The sequence below is a fragment of the Podarcis gaigeae genome (genome assembly GCF_964106915.1).
Source record: "Podarcis gaigeae genome assembly, chromosome: 7".
NCBI classification, from domain to species: Eukaryota; Metazoa; Chordata; class Lepidosauria; order Squamata; family Lacertidae; genus Podarcis; species Podarcis gaigeae.
The window spans coordinates 42,625,762-42,645,899 of record NC_139683.1 but is presented as its reverse complement, the minus strand read 5'-3'; the positions used below and the strand labels follow the sequence as shown (position 1 = coordinate 42,645,899).

General features: G+C 39.1%; 1 protein-coding gene and 1 long non-coding RNA gene across 2 annotated transcripts in view; one reads left to right on the top strand and one right to left on the bottom strand.

The window, feature by feature from the left end:
- Positions 1–20,138, top strand: part of LOC310848715 — a 77,115-nt gene that overhangs the window by 4,279 nt on the left and 52,698 nt on the right. The gene's annotated exons all lie outside the window — the stretch shown is intronic.
- Positions 1,317–19,099, bottom strand: LOC310849381 (desmocollin-1-like; the record flags this gene model as incomplete). Its single annotated transcript, XM_083749546.1, has 15 exons — positions 1,317–4,479; positions 5,871–6,392; positions 7,131–7,282; positions 8,252–8,524; positions 8,625–8,837; positions 9,205–9,344; positions 9,473–9,729; positions 10,328–10,513; positions 11,596–11,730; positions 12,155–12,330; positions 13,433–13,577; positions 15,203–15,358; positions 16,125–16,250; positions 16,824–17,026; positions 18,865–19,099. 15 exons carry the CDS (start codon positions 19,097–19,099, stop codon positions 4,018–4,020), a joined length of 3,381 nt encoding a protein of 1,126 aa, XP_083605672.1. The 3' UTR covers positions 1,317–4,017.

Sequence of the window (20,138 nt, the reverse complement as noted above, 5' to 3'; positions counted from 1 at the left end):
ACATTTTTTTCAAAGTATTGTTGCAATTTCTCTGTAACCACAGTCAGTGCTTAAAAAGTAAATCTCTTTCATAATTGTTCTCCTAAAACAATACATTGGGAATACATGTTATAGGCATCTCAGAAATCACTGGAAATTATCTGTCTTATATTCTCACATTTACAATGATGGAAGACACTAACAGTGCAATCCTGCATGTTTCAACTCGGATATTGAGTCAACAGAGCTTATTGACAGGAAAGAGGATATTGACTTGCAGCCTAAAAGTCTGTACAATGCAACCTGTAAGACATGACCAATCATAAATGGCAGCTATCACATAGCAGTTTCTGCAGCCATGATGCCTAGGGGAGAGAGGGTGTTACAGCAAAAGAGTCACAAAAGCTTGTGTGCTGTAGTGGCTGACTTGTTGGGTTTGAATGTGGAAAATCCCATAATAAATCCTGATGGCTAGGAAGTGCACTTGATGGCCTTTGGTAAACCATTACCTTCCAAGTTTATCTCTCTTTAAGGGTTCTTATTAGGTTATAAACACTTTGGATGATGAGTAATATACAAGCATGAGAAGAAAGAGGTGACTACATACTATAATGACTGTCCGACACTATGGTGGTTTCGCACAATGGTTGCTGTGTTAATTGTTTGGGCGACAACAGGGACATTTAGCTAGCTGCTCACCTGGAAAGCTTAGCTGTATGTGTAAAACGGTGCTGAATAAGCTCTGGCGTGTTTTGTGTAATCTCATTTATATGCTTTACCTTTCCCTTCTCTGACCAGTTTTGAATTCTAAACAAACTTTGGCATTAATAAAAGGCAGTCATGGGTCTAGCTGTCATGTAGAGTAGATGGGCTAGTGAACTTATATATGAAGACTGCATCTCTTCAGATTGACAGTAGGGGTCCACACGACTGAATGTTCTTTCCTACCCAAAAATTCCCCAACTAGCTGTACCATCATAAGAAAAACAGTAGCAGGACTGTCAGCTTGGCTCCACCACAATCTGCCCCTCTCCTCTCCCCTCCCCTCTCCCTCTCTGCAAGGGGCAGCTAGAACCTTTACTCCAGGCATCCCCAAACTCGGCCCTCCAGATGTTTTCGGACTACAATTCCCATCATCCCTGACCACTGGTCCTGTTAGCTAGGGATGATGGGAGTTGTGGTCCCAAAACATCTAGAGGACCAAGTTTGGGGGTGCCTGCTTCACTCCTTTGTTTTCTACATACCAGACCCTTTTATGAATAGAAGAGGATTAATTCACATAACACATGTGCCCCAAATGTGTCCTTATCCACACAGTTTTAGAGAACCAGGCCTCATTTTAAAATATGAAAACTTTAATATATAAAACAATATATTCTTATAGCAGAAGATCAGTGAAGCTAAGTGTGCACAGGCACCCTTTTTATCACAGTAAAAGGATCCCAGCTGCTTTTACGATCAACTATTTTGCCACAGATTGGGGCTATATTACTACATTTCCCTACCTTTTATAGGCTGTCATCACAAATAAGCACAATTTTGTAAAGATGCAAAACAGGCAGAGATTTTAATGGTCTACTTATCTATATTAGTCCAAATAGCTGTTTTCTTTGGTAGTTAAAACAAGGAAACAGTTGAACAAAATCATGTTTTCTGCACACAAATCACCCATCTGGATTAGGGGCATGGAAATCTACACCATATTTTTAGGGTTTTATCTGCTGTAACTATAGCTGGGTAGGAGTTTTGCCTACAGCACTGAACAGCTGTTATTCTAGTCATCAGCTTTTTCTACTCTCCGAAACCATCAGCACTGTCAAAGCAGATAATTGGTCCAGCAGGAAAAGCCTCAATTTCAGCAACATGAAAGCAGCCCAATGTTGTACAGTAGAAGAAGACTGCTGTGTTTGCATGCATGTCTGTTAGGGTTGACATTCGGGCAATTAATAAATTACATGTAAAAGTGTGCAAACAATGCCTTAAACATTTCTCAAGGCATCTGGGAGCTACACTTTACCCTGTCAGGGTAGTATTTCCAGTATGGGAGGCACAGTTCTGAGCTATGCTCCTAGAGGCTGCAGGGCAGTGTTCTAATTCCTTCTCACTGCAGAAGTGTCATGAGGAGAAACTTTGTCATATTCTTCTTTCAGCATTTTCCATTATCGCAAGCAGCTTACAATAATAACAGGTCACTTTCAGTCATACTGTACAATTTATGATGTGACTATTATACAGAAGTATATTAATATTTTTAGCATACAAAAAAATGAGCTGCTGTTTAAATGCCAGTTTATTTTTGAAAGAACAAAACTTTATCAGATATTTAAAATAATCAGCAAGGAAGAAATATATATATTCAACTAGGCCATTTGTCTTCATCCAGTGGGTCAGGACTCACTGCTGGGTCACAACAGCAGCACTACCATCACCAAATAAATACACTGTATAAAATTAAGAAATGGGCCTCTAAATGCATGTTTAGGTTAAAGGTCTGAAAAAGCTAGCAACCGGGCAGCTCTCAAAAGTAACCTTGTTGATGAAATATCAATAACTCTCTTTAATTTCAATCCAGACGCCTCTCTGGAATAAGTGTATGGAAACAGCCTTGATGCATTTTGGTAAAGCTTAGATAAAATTGAGAATATTGGAATATTAAAAAAGATTATTTCTGAAAGGTTGCTATGCCAGTCTTGCATATTTATCTTTGCCAACTTGGTGCCCTCCAGATGTTTTGTCTATGATTCCCATCATCCCAGCTAGCATGATTGTGTTGCTTGGGAATGATGGGAACTAGTAGTAGCCCAAAACATCTGGAAAGCACAAGGTTGGCAAAGGCTGACCTGAGCTTTGCATACAAAACTTTTTGAGTTTGATTTCATGGCCTCTTGACCTCACTGTTTACCCTGGTTTTGTGTGTGTTTGTGTGTGTGTGTGTGTGTGTGTGTGTGTGTGTGTTAGAAAATACGCAATGCATATGAAATTTTGCTTGGTTAGCTGATCTTCATTTTATGCTCAAGTTCAATTTCCTTGTGGGCAGGATACCAAATATAGCACTAGGCAAATTTTAGACATATCAGTAGTCCTTGTTATTGCTATGATTCTTCAAGCACTTGCCCCAAGCCATATAATCTAATCAATATGCAGTTTCAACATATTGATCAGCTCTGCTGGGTGGACAGAAGACAGAGGCAAGAGTGAAAAAGGATCTGAAAGGCAAATAGCATGTGACGTGTGGGCCTGGCAGCAGTTTGCACATGCTTGCTCTCCTACACACATGGCGCGAGGGCTTTATTAGTTATTTCATTGCAGGAGGAGCTACAGAAAAATAAATGGAGAACCTGTATGCTTACAACTGCTGTGTGGACAGAGATAAAGTATGGAGGGCTTTTAATGGCATTCATTTGCTAGTGGACTAGTGCTGCTTTCCAATTTAATCTTATTTCCATAGTTCAGGCTATAAAATCTAAAGGTTGTATCCAGTACATTGTTATGCACATGAGTTGTGTTGATTTCAGTTGGACTTCCTAGGCAACTATGCACTGGCTTAGTTCAGAACCCAGTACACAGATGATATGTAAGAAATTAAAAGAATATAAATAAGCAATTAATATAAGTAAGAAACTAAGAAAATACTTTAACATGCACACCAGTAGCATTTCATAGTTATTACTAGAAGTCTTTGAAAAGAGACACTAAACCAAGTAATACTTTCTATTTACCAGACATGTGACAGATAATATTGAAATTGAAATAATAGAGTGTTACTGTTTCCAAAGGGTGTTTTTAAAGATAAGGACGAAACTACATTTTGTTAAAAATATAAAATTAGGCACCTGAGTTTAAAACTGTTTTGTGCAGTTAGGTCAAATTTCAGAATCTCAATTATTATTTTTTAAAAACCCACTAAATCAACTCTTTTAGAACCTACTTAAATAAAAAGTGGGGGGGAGAGAGAGACATGTGAATGGGGACAGCCTACAATAGGCCATGCTTTCCTGCTCAAATCCTCTTGGGATGAACTAGGGAGGTACAAGAACATTAATTCATTTCAATGGAGTTAAGAAGATAAGACGAGCCTGCTGTGTCAGACCAGTGGCCCATCTGGTCCAGCATCCTGTTCTCACAGTGGCCAACAAGTTGCCTTTGGGAAACCAGCAAGCACGTTCTGGGCACGAGAGCACTCTTCTGTCCTGTGGTTTCCAGCAGCTGGTATTCAGAAGCATTGCTGCCTCCAACTGTGGAAGTTAGCACATAGCTTCCTGTAGAATTGTGCAGGTGGGTTTCAGAACCAATGGAAGCATGCTTCTTCATTGCAAAGGCTTCAACTAATGTCTTAAAAGCAGGCTCTGGCTCATTTAAAAACTCAAGTTCTTCTGATGATGACTCGCCAGTACAGGAGCTTAGGGAACCAACCAGTGATCCTTTTCCTTCATATTTATATGAATGTACATATTCGCCGACACGTTTACGTTCTTCCTCCTGCTCACACAAAAACACCTTCTGCACACAAAGAAAGTACACGTTAACCATTTTCTTAAATGCACCTAAACATAAATCAGAGCTTCTAACTGGTTCCTGCATACAAAGAAGAATATAATTCATGTATATGATTCATACTATTTAAGTCCCTTTCTATAAAGCATAACAATGCAGTTTGCATACTGTTTATTAAAGGCAATGATCAGCTTCTTTTGTCAATCAACCCAGGATAGAATCACTGGGTTGAAAGGGATTTTCTAGCCGCCTATTTATTAATATTTATTGTGCTTTTATGTCACCCTTCATTCAACAGAATGCCTGGGCAGTGAACAAAATACCCCCTTTCTGGTCAGTACAGGATCTGTGGGCTTGCTTTCTTTTCTCAATTTCCTTTTAAAATTTTGATGGCAAGAACTAGACAGAGGACTTCACATTTGGCCTGACTAGTGCAGACCAGAATGGAACTCTTTCATCTTGTGTTCCGAGCACTGTGCTGCTATAAATGCAACCTAAGATTGCATTAGCTCCCGTTGCTCTGTCCCAGCTCCTGCCAGCCTAGAAGTTCAAAAGCATGCCAGTACAAGTAGATAAATAGGTACTGCTGTGGCAGGAAGGTAAACAGTGTTTCCGTGTGCTCTGGTTTCTGTCACAGTGTTCCATTGCACCAGAAGTGGTTTAGTCATGCTGGCCACATGACCAGGAAATATGTCTGCAGACAAACACCAGCTCCCTTGGCCTGAAAGTGAGATGAACACCGTAACCACGTAGTTGCCTTTGACTGGACTTAACTGTCTAGGGGTCCTTTACCTTTACCTTCTTTACCTTTTATTAGCAGCCACAACACACTGTGGGATACCTTGAGCATCAGCATTAGGCTCTGCATTCAAATAATGGAAGCATTTGAATAGGAAGGACTTTCTCAGTAGTTGCACCAAAGCTCTGAAACGCCATCCCAAAGGAAGGTGGTCTGGTTTCCCCACTCTTTGGGCTATGTTGCCTTGCTTGATAAGTGACTGATACTATTTTATACTGTTTGTATGAGGCGTTAATTGATGATATTGAATTGTTTTCTCCTGTGATCTTTATAGATTATGTTTTATCTTACTGCTTTATGCTATTTAGTATTATAACTGAATTTTTAGCATTTATTGTATTGTATACTATGCTGTGAGTGACCTTCAATTCTTTTTTGGAAATAAATTAATAACACAAATACCTCACAAGCACAAACAACATGGATCTTTCCAGTAAAACAGCCTAAGTGTATCAAATAACTAGAGAGCTACAGCCAATATTAAAATCCAGAATATGAACTAACTGTAGCTACTTAACTGAAATATATCACACTATGGTGGATAGTCTTAACATTAATCCAAACATAAACCATGGGGAATCTGTATCAGAATGCTTACTTTAGCTAAATGAGGATTGGTAAATTCCTGCCATTGTGAGCACAAATCCCTGGAGGAACTCCGTATGGGTTGTTTGATATTGTGTAAAGATGCTGTCAAGTGATTTCCTCCACCTTTGAATAATTCTGGTTTGCGATACCCTCTGATATCATGTAAAGATGCTGCCAATAGAGCTCCTCCGCCTTTTACTAATTCTGGTTTGCGATGCCCTCTAATATCATGTAAAGATGCTGCCACGATATTTCCTCCACCTTTGACTAGTTCTGGTTTGTGATGCCCTGTAATATCATGTAAAGATGATGCCAAGAGTTTTCCTCCTCCTTTGACTAATTCTGGTTTGCTTTGCCCTCTGATGTCATGTAAAGATGCTGCCAGTTTATTTCCTCCACCTTTGACCAATTCTGGTGGGTGATGGCCTGCTCCTTTTATCACTTCCAAACTTTCCTGCTTTCCAGTTTTCTCTGCAACAGTGCACGTGCTTACAGCTGTATTCAGTGTGCTCACTGGAAGTATATTTAGAACCTGAAAAGAAAGATAACAGCAGAATTTTGTAAAAGAAGCAGCAGTTTCTTTTTACCATCTATAGTTTGGGAGATAAGATTCCTGAACTCTCGGAAAAACAGGGCCTGAACCCAAACCAACTATTTCCCCCATTATGTATACATATCCCATCCCAACTCAAAGTAGTAACTTGTGGGCCTTACCATCTCCACAGCTCAGCAACTCTCTTGCCTGCATGCCATTCCAGGATCCAGAAATACATTTTTCAGCAGCAGGCCACATAACAACCTGTAGGTCCTCTTATAACCATGATAAAGTGCTGCAGCTAACTTACTGCCCACCATCTTATTTGGCAAGTAGAGTTGGCTTAACTTGACCTCCAAACCCAAGAAAATGAATCCCAATCTTTTCTGAACCCAGAAACGTAGCCATGTTCATTAATTTCCATGTGTATATTCCGAATAAAACTTAGTTGAATACCACCTTATGTTTTGGAATTTTTTGGGTGCTCAGCAGTCTCCTTACTGATCCCCTACCTTTCTCTGTCTCTCACTCACACGCTCTCTCACACCCACAGTGCAGGAGTTAGCTCAAAAGTACACACACTAAAAAGATAAAACATTGCAAGCATGTCTTTCCCCTTTTATAGTAACACAGCAACTCTAATATTTAGTGCGCACCCACCTACCCACACCCCACTTTTTAGAAAGGAAATGCAGTATGGAGCTTCATAACTTTTAGCCAAAAAATGCTACTTACTGTCATTTCTTCACCTGGTGCCTCTGTGTTTGACATCATTAAGTTCTCAAAAGCTGCATTATTAGACGCTTCTCCAGGTGCTTCTCCAGGCGCTTCTTCAGTATTGGAATTTCTTTTATGGAGCCAGTAACCACAGGGTACCATCATCCCCGCTGTAGAAAGAAATACACATAATCTGAGCTTTAGTTTTTAATTATGTGATTCAAAGTCATGAATGAAGGGAACTGAATTTAATAAGTGAATTGTTACATATTTTCTATAAAACAAATAGCCTCAGAGGCCGGCATGTACCTCAGGAAGTGGGGGGTTTGGGAAGTAAATACAATACTCAAAGTAAAAGGTGGCTCCCCATTTGTGAAATGCTCTCTCCAGGGATGTTCAGCTGGTACCTTCATCATACACCATTGGGCACCAGGTGAAAATGTTCCTCTTCAACTAAGCCTTTGGCTGATTAACATCCTATAGCCTTTTAAATGTTTTGGGGGAAGCAGGAGGAGGTTATTGGTTTGGTTTGGCTTGTTCTTGTTCTTATGATGTTTATTTGTGTCTTTAGCTTGTATTTTTATGCTCTGAACTACCCTGAGATCTACGGATGAAGGGTGGTGTACAAATCTAATGAATACAACTAATAATAAAATGCTATGGATGATTTTTCATTTCAGGGCATTCCCCCCTCCCTTTTCTTCCTCTGGAAGATTTGATAGCTCTGGAAAAGAGGCCTAGTTCTCCCAAACAGCAAACAGTCAGCATGTATGTACAGAATGCAGTTGAGATATGCACGTTGGAGATAATGCATATTGGCCAGAGAACATACCTAATGTAGCTGATACATGCACAATGCCCAAAGCTTGTTGTGGATTGTACAAATTGACTGGGAAATGTGCAGAAGTCCATCTTTATGGGCATGTGCACATTTTCCATGACACCTGGTGAATGTGCACAGTAGCCAATTGCTATGTGCATTTTCCATTTAACATACCTATATACACAAACATGGGACTAAGCCACCTTAAGTGAACATTTAGAACTCCAAGGAAGAGTCAAGAGAGAAGCAGTTTTGCAACAGACTCGAGGTTAATGGCTCATTTTGTATATCATCTATGAGAGAGAGATATACTTACACAGTGATAATACTGATCCAAGGACTGTTGCAGCAATGCCCCAGGGACCAAAAGCAGATTCTGCTTGATATGGAACGCGATCTACAGGGATTGCCCCATTCTCCAGAGCGGCGACTGTGCTGCGTTCAGAACAATTACTTGGAATGTCACAGTCACAGTAGTGAACTGTTATTTCACTTATTCCACTGTTACCTTCATTATCATATATCCTAACCGGTATTATATAATAGCCATAGTCAATATCTTCCACGGGTGAAAGCAATGCTGATTCATCTGTAAAACAAATTGTGCAATGATGAACATTTTTACATTATTTGTTCTGTTAGCTACAGTTATTATTACAGAAGTGGGACAGGGAAAACCATGTACATACCATCATTCGGTGTTAACCTCCATGTTAAGCCCATTCGATTCTCTATTTCAAAATGGAAAGGTCCAGTGTAAGGAGGTAGATCGGCATCAAAGGCCGTAATACAAATTGGTGTTTTGTCCTTACACATGGTGTAATTCTTTGTCGTAATCACTGGGAAATTGTCATTCTCATCCATGATGTTTATCACAATTTTCCCTTGACCTGTTTTACCACCTGGAAAATGGAAGTTTTTCATGATTTAATGCTGTAAATAGTCACACACTGACTCAGTAGCAGGCTTCAGCTAATCTGTGGAAATATGTAGTAGTGGGAAAAAGTTCTGCCCCAAATATAGAAAATTATAAGAATTTCTCTCTCTCTCTCTCTCTCTCTCTCTCTCTCTCTCTCTCACACACACACACACACACACACACATGGATTAAAGCTAGCTTTTAGACTTATTTCTGTGGCAACAGGGCAACAAACTAGGAATTCAGTTCAGCAACAGAAGATGGAGTTTGTGGTTTAAAAGTAAGATACAAAATACTACTGCAAATATGTAGATAGCGTAATCAGCAGTTTACAAGCATTTGTTACTCACTTTGGTCAGTTGCAGAGACTGTTACAATGCATTGACTGTATTCCTCATTTAATATATCTCTGTCTAAAATTGTAGTGGTTATCAGCTGTCCTGTTTCATCAATGGTGATCCAGTTGCATGGGTCATTTATTATTCCGTAACTATTGAGAACATTTTAGGAGGGTTGTATACCATTAGTACAATGTGATAATATAAACCAGTTATAATTGTTCCCTGTTTTTAACCACAATCTATAAACCAGCTTACTGTGTTATAATTAAAAGTGTACCTTATGCCTGTGCTATCTCCAGTTTCTGGGTCATATGCTTGATAGATTCCAACCACTGTTCCTTTTGGGAAAGATTCCCTTAAAGTTATAATATATTCAGTGGCAAATGTTGGCCCCTCATCCACATCCATAACTTCAATGACAATTGTGGTGGGGTTTCTTGATGGGGCTCTTGAATTTGGTGCTAGGATGTAAGGTGCTTCATTATTTACAACAATTTCTAATCTTCTCTCCTTGGAAGTTTCATGGTCCAGTCCCTGGAAACAAACACATTTCTGTTAAAACTAACACAATATTTATTACTGGGTTGCTGTTATAAACTTTGAACAAATATGGTAAAAATAATGAGTGGAATCCAATGGGTGTCACTCTGCTGACAGAAGACATGCATAAGCAGAACAGGGAGGGGAATTTTTATTTTTATTTTGTGTGATTTCTCTGGCCAGGGACCCTGCAGAGTAGATTAAGGGGATGTGGGCTGCATAGGGAGTCTTCAAAAACTTCCTCCCTGTTGGTTTAGTGGATTCCTTCCATTAGTGGAATGACACCTTTTGGATTCCACACAATGGTTATCAATTGGTATTTTGCAATTTCATTAAGTTTTTTGCCACCCTTCCTTTTCCTCATTCTTGCTTATTTCCCCCAAATTGCATAAACCATGGATAAATTTACTTTAGGGAAACATTTCAAGCTTGGGAACCCTTGGAAAATAGTTACAAATATAACATTTCAAGAACAGCCTTTCGGGGTTTAAAATTATGTTGCAACCATCAAATAATTTCCAAAAACCTCTAGATGAGTCCCATTAGTAATATACCTTTGTACCATAGGTAATTTTCCCCCATCTGCATTTACCTTTAAAGCAAGTAAACATCCAACATTCCTCTCTTGATCAATATTCATAGAAAAAACATTATCTTCATTTCCTTTTATAATTGTGAATTCAGCCAACCATGAAGGAGTCCCAGGTTCATCATTATCTCTTACAGGAATGCACAATATTTCTATGTTTTCTTCGTTTTCATATATTTTCACTTCATACTGAAATGAAGTTTTCAAATAAGCAATTAATAAACACTTCTAGAACAGTGAAATGATTTTCCAAAGGCAACAATAAAATACTTTAACTCCAGTGGTGAAGCAGCAGAGTTTCAAGCCTTGTGCAGATCTGATACTACCAGACTTGAACTGAGCCACAATTGGGAATGGCTAGCTCACTACAGGATGTGATTGTCCCTTGGTGTTTACATATACAGTGGTACCTCGGGTTAAGAACTTAATTAGTTCTGGAGGTCTGTTCTTAACCTGAAAATGTTCTTAACCTGAAGCACCACTTTAGCTAATGGGGCCTCCTGCCGCCGTGTCACTGCTACGCGATTTCTGTTCTCATCCTGAAGCAAAGTTCTTAACCTGAAGCACTATTTCTGGGTTAGCGGAGTCTGTAACCTGAAGCGTCTGTAACCCGAGGTACCATTGTATTATTCATTTTGCTTTTCCTGTTCATTATCTTTGGAGATTAGATCACATCCACTCTTGAGTTGATACTTTACCCCTAGGATGGGAATTTGTTTGCATCTATGCCTTGTTTGCATTTGTATCTTAGTTACCATAGTAATGGGACACACGTATCTCTTGTTTTGGTGACCTCCTGGCCACACATGGTAATAGCATTCCACTCCCACCTCTTCTTTTTTACCCACATGTCTATATAGCTGCAAACTGAGGTTAACCCTTTATGCATCTAACAGAGTAGAATCTGTTAAACACATACTTTTGCTACTTTGGGACTTGGGCTGCAATCCTATATTCATGTACCAGTGAGTAAGCCCAACTGAATTTAATAGGCCATGCTTCTGGGCAGATATCTGTAGGATTGCACTATAACAAAGCTGTACTTTTGAAAGATTCAGAGAAATAGAATAGTCTGGGCAATGATTCTGTAAATACGTGTTCCATCCTGATAGCCAGGGAAGGAATTCTCTATAGTTAAAATGCAAATAATTGTATTTTTCCTCAATTTAACATTTATTATGATTACATTTACACCATAGGAAATACTGGCTGCTCAGGAGGTACCCACGTTTTTTAAAAGCTCTGTTGAATTTTAACAATAACAAACTTACCACATTTTGTTCTAATTGTGGAGCATTGTCATTTACATCTCCAACTGTAATTATAACTTGTGCTGTAGTGCACAGACCGAATTCCTGGCCTCCCATATCTCTTGCTTCAATTTGTAGCTTATACTCTGGTGTTGTCTGCATTAAAAGGAATATATAAACATAATTTCCCTGTTCTGATTGAAATCACCAAGATTTTATGAAAAGGAAAACCAGAGACCATGGGACTGCCCAGTTCTTCAGATAGTTACACGTTTGTATAATATTAGCCAAGATGATGGATGCTGCATTGAAAAAAAACCAGCTTGGCATTGTTTGAGCCTACAAAATAGCATTTGAGAAATATATGCTTTAAATGATCTGTTTGCAACATCAAACACATGTCTGTATTTTTTTAAAGAGGGAGCAAGAATGACTTCACATTCTGATCCTAAACAACAATTGCATGGCGATGTACCAATTTATTTCTCTTATCATCTATCTTTCCTCTAAAAAGCTTCAAGTTGCCCTTCTTGACAGAGTTTTGGCATGTGAATAAAGGCTAGGTGCACAGGAAATTTACCTCTCTGTCCAGATGTGATGTTACCACTGTAATAGAACCTGAATCTGGATTTATAGCAAATACCCTTAAATTCTGATAACTTTGAAGATCCTGGGACACAATTCTGTATTTCACTTCAGTATGTAAGGTGTATGGCTCATCATTGTCTGTTGCAGTCACTTGTCCAACTAGCGTCCCTGCATGTACAAGACATCATCTTTAAATTTCCAGCTTTCCTTCAATAGATAGTTTTAAAATAATTATTTAGAGGGGGTGATTTTTCACTTAATATAAACATGTAAATCCAGGCATATATGTCAGAATGCTTTTTTAAAAAATCACTTTTGTATACCTAAGTATGCCTATTTTAAAACATCTGTAGAGAAATATAACCGTTCTTAACATTTGATCAATGAAACAGATATATCTGTCTATCTGTCTATGCATCTTTCTATATTCTTATTTGAAACAGATTGGTTTTCCCCACTGTTGGGGACTTCATACTGCATAAATAGTGAAGTTCGTTATTTTAGGACTGCATTGTTGAACAGTAGTTCACCACCCTTTCTTTGATGAGAAACCGAAGTTCTCCTGCTGGTTATAGCAACAACTCATTTGGGGGACAGGTACACTCTGGAGATGACTTTACCAGTGTCATGCTTACTCATCATCATTCTCATCAGTTAGAGAGCAATTGTGGGAAGCAGAGAACCTACTGTATTTGTAGGGCTTGTAGACACCTGGAAAATCAGTATTTTAAAATGCATGGGGAGGCTCCACGAATATAGAAGGCTCCCCATTTCACACAGTTGCCCTCTAACTCATGGAGAGCAACAGGGGGTGCCAACGTGAATGAATTATGCCCTGCATAATTGTTTCACATGATACGTTGCATGGAAGCCATTTGGATGGCAATACGCATAAACCTTAGGGGCCCCTGACCCCCTCAAATATTTTACTGGGGGAGCAAAGAGACACACCCCAGCCCCTAGGAGTTGGCTCCTATGTAGAGTACCAAAAATGCTGGCTATGAAGATGGAGGTAAGCCTCTCATCCCCGTGTGACTGAGGATGGGGGCTGTCACATGATTACTCTAACCAGAATCAGAATCCTTGTATAGGGCTATATGTAGATTATTATTTGTCTGAACTCAGATATAAGCTCAGAATTATAGCAAATAAAAATGATATGGAGCTTACATAACAATTCACAGCACCTCAGTTTTTAATTAGTACTTTAAAATATTGCTGTCTAAACTAAGCATGATTTATTTAAAAAAGAAAAGATTTTTAAAATTACCAATTCCACAGTTTTCAAAGACAAGAAAAGTATAAACGTCCTGCTCAAACACTGGGGCATTATCATTATCATCTTCTATTCTAATTATATGCACAAGCGGTATCTCTGGTGTATATCCATCTGCTGTCATTGCATAGCAAATCAACTGTATAAAAGAGAGCAAACAAACAAACAAACTTTTATTTGCTAGTTGATCTGAAGCAGAAAATATATATATTTTTAACAAATCAGGATACAATTACTTCAGTCCAAGTTTCTATACAGGAATCTGCCAAGGTGAACAGGCTGTTATATGCTGTGTGTGGCCGTTGTGGTGAGCAGTCCACCTGTACATCCAGAAAAGCATGGGACATTGTGTCTCCATGATCTCCCAGAGAATATGCATTTAAAAACAGACACAAGGATAGGCTACAGTTGAGTTGGACTAAGAAGAAGAGAGAAAGGAGGCAGGGACATGAGGTAAAGTGGCATAAGAGGAAATGGACAGAGTCCAAGAGCCATGGGAAGGAGGTACAAAGGAGTTGTGCGTCATACAAAATGAAGTACAGAGGAAGCAATGGTCAAATAAAGTAGTCCATTGAATGGCCTGGGAAAGAAGGACTTGTGCAAGGCAATTGTCTGCCTTGAGGCAAGGGGCCTGAGGCAAGGAAACAAATAAGGGACTAGGCACAGCCATTTGGGCCATGGAAGGGAAAGATGAAGGAAGAAGGAGATATTGGAAAGATGGGAAAGACCACATGAGAACAGTGAAGGGAAGGTGGGGCAAGTACCTTTTTGCTGGTTCAACTATAATCCATCTTTGTGGACAAGTTTTCATATATATCCCCATCAATTGGCACTGCACCTTGAGTGTTAGTATTTATATATTTATTATTGTAGTCTCTTCTTTACTGAATGGTTATAGGAAGTACAGTTTTCATTGAAATCATAAAATAAAACCACGATACAGCCAATGACAAAATATCAACAAAGCAGCCCAGAACAACAGTTTAGGAGGAAAGACATCTAGTCAGTCAAATGCCTGGTTCAAGCATCGTGTTCTTTGTGTCTGCTTGCCTGTTCACCTTTTCCTGAACTGTTTTGCTGTATGAGTGGGCAAGTGTTATCAGAAAGCTGTGAAGTAAAGGAAGATAATAGGCTGGGGTGAGCGCAGGCTGGTTGCTATCTTTCATCTGTAAGCAAACCCACAAATGCCTTCTCAGGTTTCCTTGAGTGCCTTGGTACTGCTAGCAGCCAGTAAATCAGTCTTCTCCCCCCACCTATTTACATGTACAGGAACATCTGGCTCTGATTGGCAAGTTGATGCTGTGCATGGCCTGTTGATGATTCTACATGTTGTTCACCAACCAAATCCCTCTCACCTTCTATTGAAGAACTGAGGACTAATGTAAACATTGTGAGGCTACCAAAAACAGCTTCTCTGTAGTGGATACAGTGTTTGAAAACTCATTTCCCCGCGTGTTTCCCTCAGTCATGCAGTTACCTGTCAAAAAAGTAACATACAGACAGCTGCAACAGATAATTGTTGCATCTGTTCATTCATTTTTAATTCTTTACCTTGAGGAGACTACACTGCAGAGGGCCTTCTCGGCAGTGGGAGCCCTCCCTATGGAATGCCCTCCCATCAGATGTCAGGAAGATAAAGAATTACACAACTTTTAGAAAACATCTGAAGGCAGCCCTGTTCAGAGAAACTTTTAGTAAAAGAAATACCATGGATCTGTCCAATTGTTACTTATTAGTAAATAAACAGAAGGCTGAAACCTATACCTGAAATTCTGGGTATTCTTCCCGATCGATTGGACAGGTAACAAAGAGATTTCCAGTGTCCTCCTCTATGTAGAAATAATTAAATGGTGGCTTGTCAACACCATGACCACTTATGGAGTATCTGATATCGTATGTTAGGGATGTGTCGGAAAGCAGCTGTGTAAATGCAAACCAATTTGAAACAGAAATAATAATTAACAAAATCTTATTTTCTTATCTATTTATTCAGAATCCGTTAGCAATCCCAAGATGCAAAAACAAAATATTTACACATCAATTCAAATATTATGGACACAGGAAATAAATGTTTCATGTGATAGTAGTTCCATGCAAAGTCTAAAATGCTTGTGATTTGCTTACCATGTTCCTGGTGAGAGTAGGGAGAATTCATATGATTAGGCTGTTCCACATAGCTAGTTTCTTACAAATGTAAAAGCCTTATATTGAACTCCTATCAGACCCAAGCTGTTGTTTCCTCCGTACTTCCAGGCAAAAGCTGGAGCATTTAAATGGATTTCCATCTCTGGTGTTAAATAGCTGACTTTAGATATTTACATTGCAATTACAAGCTTCTTCAAAAGATGTGAGCAAAGACAAACTGGTTTCCCTAATCCCAGATTTCTGCAGCAATGTATATATCAGCAACAGTGATGCAACAAACAATTCCAGCAGACAGATGAGTTTACCAGATGGGGCAATCATTTATAGACACAAACGATGGGTTTAACAGTAAAGTTCTTGGCTGCCTAGCAAGAATTGGGGTGCAGAGAGTATGCTGTCTATCTGAAGGCTGCTTTTTTCATTCATAGTTTCTATTGATTGAAGTTCTCTTACTGATCACTTATAACATATGCCAAGCTGCTCAAAGACCCTTGACTGATAATTTGAAAAGTACAAATGAAGAAGTGAATTTAAAACATACCTGTTGAATTTGCATTGGATAAGGTCCAAGTGAGTTTTCCATCAAAATAGTTGGGACGGGAGCCCATCTCCGTTTAGTTCGTCTAAGAAAAGTATCTCGTAAATGTCTTGCCTTTGCTATTGGGACCTAGAAGAACGGGAGAGATAACTAAGCAAACAACAATAGCAATCATGAGCAGTATTCAGCCAAGTCATACTCAAGGCACCTAAATCCATTTATTTCAATGGGTCTCCTCTGATTAAGTTGGATGCCACCCTATGTGTTGCATCACTTTATTTTTCAGTCCCTCTGTGTCTATCGCTCTGCTAGTATTACAAATGTTTTAACAGTCAATAAGATTTCCTGGCTTCTAGGATAACTGTAGCATATGGGAATAGTAGCATTCTTATGTAACGTGAAACAAATCTAATATTTTTGTCCTTGCGCTATGTCCATTAAATTCTGTTTTTTCTTCCAAGTTGAATTTGTATTATGTCATTGATCAAGGTTATAACTTTCTATTTTTATCTGTGCTTTATCAGTTCTGTTTTTAGTGGAATATTTAGCAGTAATTTGGGAGAAGATTCCAACAATACACATTCAGATTCTGATCACATAGCCATGTAAATTGTCCTTCAAAGTAAAACAGCAGCACTAAAAGATGAGGAAGAAATTAAAAGAGCAGGATAAGATATATTGATGCAAATCAGATATGTTTACCTTTTTTGAATGTGTGAGCAAACTAATATGTATCTTCTTTTGTTCCTGTTCATGATTGCTTTTAAGGAATATGGTGATGATGATTTCATGGGAAGTCAGGGAAACATCCCTTGTTGTATACAATGAGCCATCTTCTTGAATTGTGAAATTGGGATTGTTTGAGTAAATAATTTCAGAATGATTAAGACACTGTTTCATGTTTACTGTAGGAAAATATAAATTTAAAGGACTAGTTGAAATGAGGAGGAAAATTAGTTCACAAGGACGTAATTCCAAACAAAGGTGTCTAAAACTGTATTTAGTGCCAAATCAAATTTATGATATACAGGCAGAGGAATCCCTGCTGCCCTGGCCAAAAATTGCTTAGCTGTTGATGGCACAGGTGGCCTGGGCACTCCCCATAGCTTATTTTCCTCCAGATCTGTACAATTCGCATAATACGTAGGATAATTTAGGTAACCTTAGAATTTGAACTCCAGAATCTGGAAACAACTCGGGTTAAATTTTAATTTGCCTATATATTATTGGTTTTCAAATAGTACATATTTGACAACAACAGCATTAACATATTCTTGGATTCTCACCTTGGCCAACAAATGCCCCTGCCTTTAGATTATGAGGGACATGAAAAGTTACTTTCTTGCAAGCTTCAGAAGATAAACTCAATACCTTAAAGAGAGAGAGAGAGACCAAAACCTTAAATATTCTTTTTTCATGAAGCAACAAAATTATTTCAATACAAACTTTGTATTGATTGGCTTGTTATTTAAATTCTAAAAGTATTCAGCAGTTAGTTTGCTTTGATGACAGCAAACATCTACATCAGTGGAACTGTAGAGTTCTCATAGCCCAGTCCTGTATTCTTCATTCCAGCAAATTTCTTTGCTGACCCCAGATTCAAAAGACCTGTGAATTGGAAAGGGTTCAGCTGAGAAGCAAAATGTCCATTAATGGATCTCATATATCTTCAAAATACTGGTAGATGTTGCTTCAGGTTCCTTTACACCAAATAAGAGACTCTACTCAAAGGCTCTACTAAAAGTTAACACACAAAGAGAGAGAATTAAACATATTAGTAATGAAGTATATTGTCCTTGGAATTTTGCAAACTGCTTAGAGATTTTATTGTGGTCAAGTGATATACTGTATAAATGTAGTGAAATAAATAAATAAACTGGGCTTGGAATATGGAACAGTTTCCCTCAAAACTGGAAAAAAAACCTCAAGCTTGATCAACAGACTCCATCACTCATATCCCTAATTATATTTTCAGGAATGCAACAGTTTCCCCCAGCCCAGTGAGCCCCTTAATTCCCTTCCTTCTTCCCATGAATTTACCATCTGTTTGCAAGCCATCTTCCATTTGCCCAATAACTAGGTTTGGTGTTCCTACAATGGTGAAAGAAGAGGGGCCTTGAAGCAAGAGTGACAGGAGTGTATCTCCCTCTTCACTCTGTTATGCTTGACTTGCTGCTATGGCCGTTAGTCAGGAACCAGGGAAGAATGGAGAGGGACCCACTTCCTGTTTCAATTCCACCATTTCTGAAGCTGTAAGGAAATTAAGTGGGTAAGGGAGTCGGCAGGAAGCTGGATGTATATTATTCTCCAGACCATATTTTGTAATACTTCGAGAAGAACTTTGGAAGCCAGACTTCTTGTATCATATTTCAGATTAGTATTACAAGCCACCAATATTTGTATTGCACTTGCAAGAGACATCATTAAAGCAAGCAAATGCAGGAAGAGAATATTAGTTCTGGTATAAAGTAAATGATGTATCATTCAGCATCTAATCACATTCAAGATGTGTGAATGGACTGGGGGGGGGAAATATTGTAAACCATGTGTTACAATGTTTGTTTGTTTGTTTATTTGTTTATTTATTTCATAATATTTATATACTGCTTGCTTGTAGAAAACACCTCAGCGGTTTACGAAAAGGATAAAACAATGAAATTGTAACTAAAAATTATACAACTGTAATTTAAAACATAAAAAGGTTAAAACCACAATAAAAGACTAAAAATATTAAAACTCTTACAAACTTTATAAACATCTGCACTAGCTGCAGCTTCAGAATCAAGTGTGAGGGAAGCCCCCACATAGAGCACATTGCAATAGTCCAGTCTTGAAGTTACCAGCGCATGAACTACTGTGGCAAGGCTTTCCTGGTCCAGGAATGGCCGTCGCTGTTGAACCAGCTGCCCTTGGTAAAAGGCACTTCTAGCCACTGCGGCTGTCTGAGCCTCTAGTGACAGAGCTGGATCTAGAAGCATCCCCAAACTGTGGACCTGCTGCTTCAAGGCCAGCCCAAGTCATTTTGGCAGCTGAGGCAAATCATAAAATGGTGCCCCCCTCCCATCACCAGGGAAGAAGAGGGAGTGAAGGTCTACATCAGGAACAAGGGTGAGATAAATAATAACATTGGGAGCAGGGTGGAAGGAGACCAGCAGTGCCTCCTAGAAGGGCCGCTGTGGAGGCAGGGGGGGGGACTGCTGAGGAGGAGGAAGATCCAGCTTCCATTGAGTATGCTGCAACTGCCAGTGGCACTATAGCAGCAGCAATAGGTGATTCATTCCTAGGAGACCAGATCTGTAGATCCTGCCACCCCCTTACCTCTTGTTAAGGGGGAGTGCAACCCCATCCAAGGTAGGCCATTGGCCAATTTCTCAGACTTGGGAACTACTCACCCACAGTGCCTCCGCGTTGCCAAGATTCAAGTTCAGCTTGTTCTCCCTCATCCATCTCACCACTGTATCTATACAGTAGCCCAGGAACTGCATGGTCTCTCCTGATTCAGATGTTATTAAGAAGTAGAGCTGAGTGTCATCAGCATGCCGATGGCACCTCACTCTAAAACTCCTAATGACTGCTCACAGTGACTTCATGTGGATGTTAAATAGCAATGGAGATAAGATAGCCAGTGCTATCTCCCAATGCTACTCTCTGAACTCGGTCCCAAAGGTAGGATCAGAACCACTGTACAGTGCTACCTTTGTTCTCAAATGCCTTGGTACTCAAACAGCTTGGAACCCAAACACTGCAAACCCAGAAGTAAGTGTTCCAGTTTGCGAACATTTTTTGGAAGCCAAACATGCTCTGTTTTGAGTGTTACACTTCTGATTTGAGTGCCACACTTCCGTTTTGAGTGTTAAGCTGAGGTCTGTCTGTTTTTGCTATTTATTTTGCATTTTTGTTTTTGTGGCTTTTTTGTTTTGTGACTGTGACTGTGTGAAACCCAGTTCAGCTACTGATTGATTGATTGATTGAGTGACTGCAGTACATTGTTTATTGCTTTCATTTTATGAATTAATG